The sequence below is a fragment of the Morone saxatilis genome, unplaced genomic scaffold (genome assembly GCF_004916995.1).
Source record: "Morone saxatilis isolate NCDOM2014 unplaced genomic scaffold, NCSU_SB_2.0 Contig15, whole genome shotgun sequence".
NCBI lineage: Eukaryota > Metazoa > Chordata > Actinopteri > Moronidae > Morone > Morone saxatilis.
In genome coordinates, this window is record NW_023339707.1 from 5157219 (window position 1) to 5161067 (window position 3849).

Genomic DNA, 3849 nt, shown 5'->3' on the forward strand with positions numbered 1-3849 from the left:
ATTAAATGAGAAGGTGTGTCCAAAGTTTTGACTGGTAGTGTAGGTATGGTGACTTATATATGCATCACATCTATAAGCATATGTGTGTGAGACATACATTGACCATACACTACAGCGACAAAAACGGTTTTCAGATAACTTTGCTAATGTTAGCGAAAGGGGTGCCAAGGTTTTGATACATTTTTAACGTTATCGTAACTAATACTTAAAAGTAAGGAATTTTTACATTTATTAATGTACCATAACACAACGTTCTTTTCAGAGCTCAATATGTAACTAGCAACCGAGTAAACCATCTCATTTCCTTTTCATATCAATTGAGAGTTGCACCTACACTTTTAAATGTACAGCCAATCATAACGCGTTCATATGTTACGGCATCCAGGACCCCGAGACGGTCTGGCAGGCCGAGCACATCTGGAACCCACACTAGCCTGCACCTACACAATGTACTGCTAATTATTTGTCTTGACTTTCCTGTTCATTCGTACCCCCTGAGAGTTCAGAACCAGAATTCATTCCTGCTGCTTCAGACAGTGAATGCAGTCTCTCTAACCCTTGACAGACTTGCCTGTGGTGCTGGCAGGCTGATTGCTCTCCCCAGGGCACAGTTAGTCCAGGCCCAATCTGTCTCTCAGGGAAATGCCACCTATCTGTTCTCCTCTGTCATTCAGAACGACACTACATTGCACTTCCTTTAGCTGTCAATCAATAAATGAATCCAGGCCACTTAGGGTTATTTGCATGTTAACTTAGTGCTATGGATCCCCCGGGGCAAAGATGAGGCAAACAGTGAGTGATTAGTGGATGAGTAAATGTTGGACATGGTGTTATCTGTATGGAAATATCCCTCTAGCAAAAGTTGACTGAGAACTCCACTACTGCTCTGAAGTAGTTTCAGGTGATGGGTGCGTTTAATGCATTTCCTTTTGGAGGTGCCAACTCCAACAACAATGTTTCATTGTTGGCCATTATGCAGCTCTCTTGGAACAGTTTCAGTTTATGCAAGTGGATGTTAAAGTCGACTTAAGTTTGTGATGCTGTGGGTCCGCGCAGTAAGTGCTGAGCTTTGTGCTCTTCGAAAGACGAAACTCTACGGGGTCTCAAAATGCCACAGTCACCTGACGTTGTAGTTGTTTAAATCATTATAGTTCTGTGCTGTGGTAAACACCACGTAGCTATTGCATTAACCATTAAATACTCTCTTTGTGAATGGCACATTACATTTTGCTTCATGGCCCTGGGGTGTTTTTGTTCACTTTCTCTGCTCAGGTGTTCACAGCTGGTCCAAGTCCTCGAACTCACTAAACATTCATTCATTTCCAGCTTTTCTTGTACAACACTTCAAGTTCACCTTCAGTTACCCAGAGCAGTGATTGTCAATTCTACTGTCAGACCATACAAGGCCAACACACTCCTGGACTTTACATTAGAGCAATTATTATCTGACAAATAACAGTTCAGAGTCCATTGATGTAGATTGCGTTGGCATTTTCCTTGTTTTCTTGTTTGTTCCTTGTTTTTATACTCAACATTCAACTGTACAGCAAAGCATGTAAATGGAGTATTGATTGGACACCTTTCTAAAGGCTCTTTTACTCAGCCTTGCCCTCCATCTTGTACCCACAATGTAATCCCGCCTCTACCCCTTCACAAATCTCAGCGGAGCAGTTGCTGTTTAGTTTTAAACTCTTCGGAGAGAACATTCCACAGCCAGCGATCAATAGCCTTCCCGGCAGGGCGTGGAGGTGACGACATCAATTACCGCCCGGATCAAGTTGATAAAGTAGCGTCCTTTCGGAAATGGCAGTTAGCCTCCTTGTCATTGTGTACAGGCAATAAGCTCTACATTAAAATAAAGGGAACCTTGGAATAAACCTGAGCACACAATCTTAACTACATGTAATACTTGTCATACCAGTCACTTAGTCAGTCCATATTCATGATTTTTAAAGAAATGTAAAGACGGGATTTCATTTTAACAGACACTTTTAAACAGAAATCCCTTAATAGACCCTTCATTTTTCTCTGCAAAGAACACAACAAGGAGTTGTTAGTTGATATATTAAGGCCTATTTAAGGTATAATTAAGGGATGTCTTTTGTGTGATTTGGTCAACTTAGGATCTTGTTTTCCAAACTGATGTATATTTATTGCTATAGAGATGTACATACATAAGATTTAAAACCAAGTTTTCAGGGGCTTTAATTACATCATTAATAATTGGTATATAATGGAGTTCTAAGGTAAAACATTTATAGATTCAGTTTAATAGTGACAAGGGTAACAGAAGAGAACATAAGAGTTTTAAATCAGCAGCGATTCCATTGACTCCTGTTTGTTTCTTATTGTGTTTCAGTGCATTTTGCTGCCTTTTTGTGCTGCCAGTCACATTGGTACTAATCTGAAAGATTTAGTGTCGACAGGTGTTATAACCTTTAGTTATCCCAGCCTTCAAGTATAGTGAATAAGCATGCTGCGGGTCATATGGGATTGCAGAAAGTGAGCTGACGGCAAACACGACCCCTTTTAAAAAGCAGAAATGGGATTGATTCCTGTGCTCTTGTTGCTTAGCAACTGCAAAGCCTCGTTGAGAGAGAATATTGACCTCTTGTTGATAAAGTCCAATTACATTTTTTCCCCACTCTGTATATCCAGAGATTTTACAATGTCATATTCTGTTCCCTCTTTGTGTACACTGTATTGTTTATTCAATATCAAAGGGAAATGTTATACTTGGATTGTCACCCACTGCAGCTTGTGAGTAAGATGCTCTTTGAATGACATAACACACCGTACGTGAATTGGGTTAACAAGGGCACTCAACAGGACTAACTCATTTTTGTTGCTGATTTAGCCAATTAACATCTTTTTAGACCTCCCTCTTGGTAAATGGCCCCAGAGCTGCCACAGACAAATTTCTATCACCATGAGAAATGTAATTTAGCTACAGCCAAAACTGTTACGCATGTTCCAGCATGCCCTAAAATTAAAATTGATTTCTAAATTTCATTAACATTTTCTCCCTCTTTTTGTTCTCTGCACTCTGTGTAAGAGTATCCGTGCTTAGCTGGGCGCATGCTGTAATTACAAATTATCAAGCAGTAATCGATTTGTTCTTTCTGGGGGCTGTGGATGCAGATGTGAATGTGAATGAGCTTTGCAGTGATCAGTTTTGTTTATGTTTTGAGCTGCTGTTATACTCCCCAGTTAAAACTATGAGCTCTTTGATGAATCACTATCATGTAGGAGGCTTACACATACTGTATGTGTTTGTCTAAGAGTTAGTGGAAAGCGGTAAAAATCTGAGTTATTCTGTTAAGACACGTGTGTATCTAATTTCACTAAACTAACTTAAGATACTGTCTTGGTAATACAGACGAGGAAGCTGTAGCTTTACTTCTCACTTTCTTTTCCTTAGAACACGTCTGCTCCATCATCGCATCCATGCTGAGAAATCTCAAGGCCCAACAGAGAAGCAGACTCCTCAACAAGTTCACAGAAAATGACTGTGAGAAGGTTCGTTGTTTTTCTTCTTGTTGCTGTTTTCCTCTTATTGATATTGCATATTTCAATGCACTAATCAGCGGCATTTGGATCTAAATGTGTTGGCGGTTGTTGGTTTGTTTGCTTATGTTGCCAGAACACTGTCAATTAAATCTGATCAGTCCATGCCCACATAATCCAGATAAAGCAGATTAGCTAAATTTTTCAGTGGCTCTTAATAAATAAATAATACCTTCCGGATATTTCTCTCTGAGGATTTTTAGTCAACAAAAAAAAAAATATCATCAACTATCTGGAAAAATGTCCATTTTGCTTATTTTTGCTTATATATATATATATATA

General features: G+C 39.3%; 1 protein-coding gene across 1 annotated transcript in view; it reads left to right on the forward strand.

Annotated features, from left to right (window-relative positions):
• Positions 1 to 3849, forward strand: part of ctnnbl1 (catenin, beta like 1) — a 52802-nt gene that overhangs the window by 26874 nt on the left and 22079 nt on the right. Inside the window, exon 12 of the mRNA XM_035656937.1 lies at positions 3422 to 3519. Coding sequence (XP_035512830.1) covers positions 3422 to 3519 — 98 coding nt within the window. The remainder of the gene's footprint in view (positions 1 to 3421; positions 3520 to 3849) is intronic.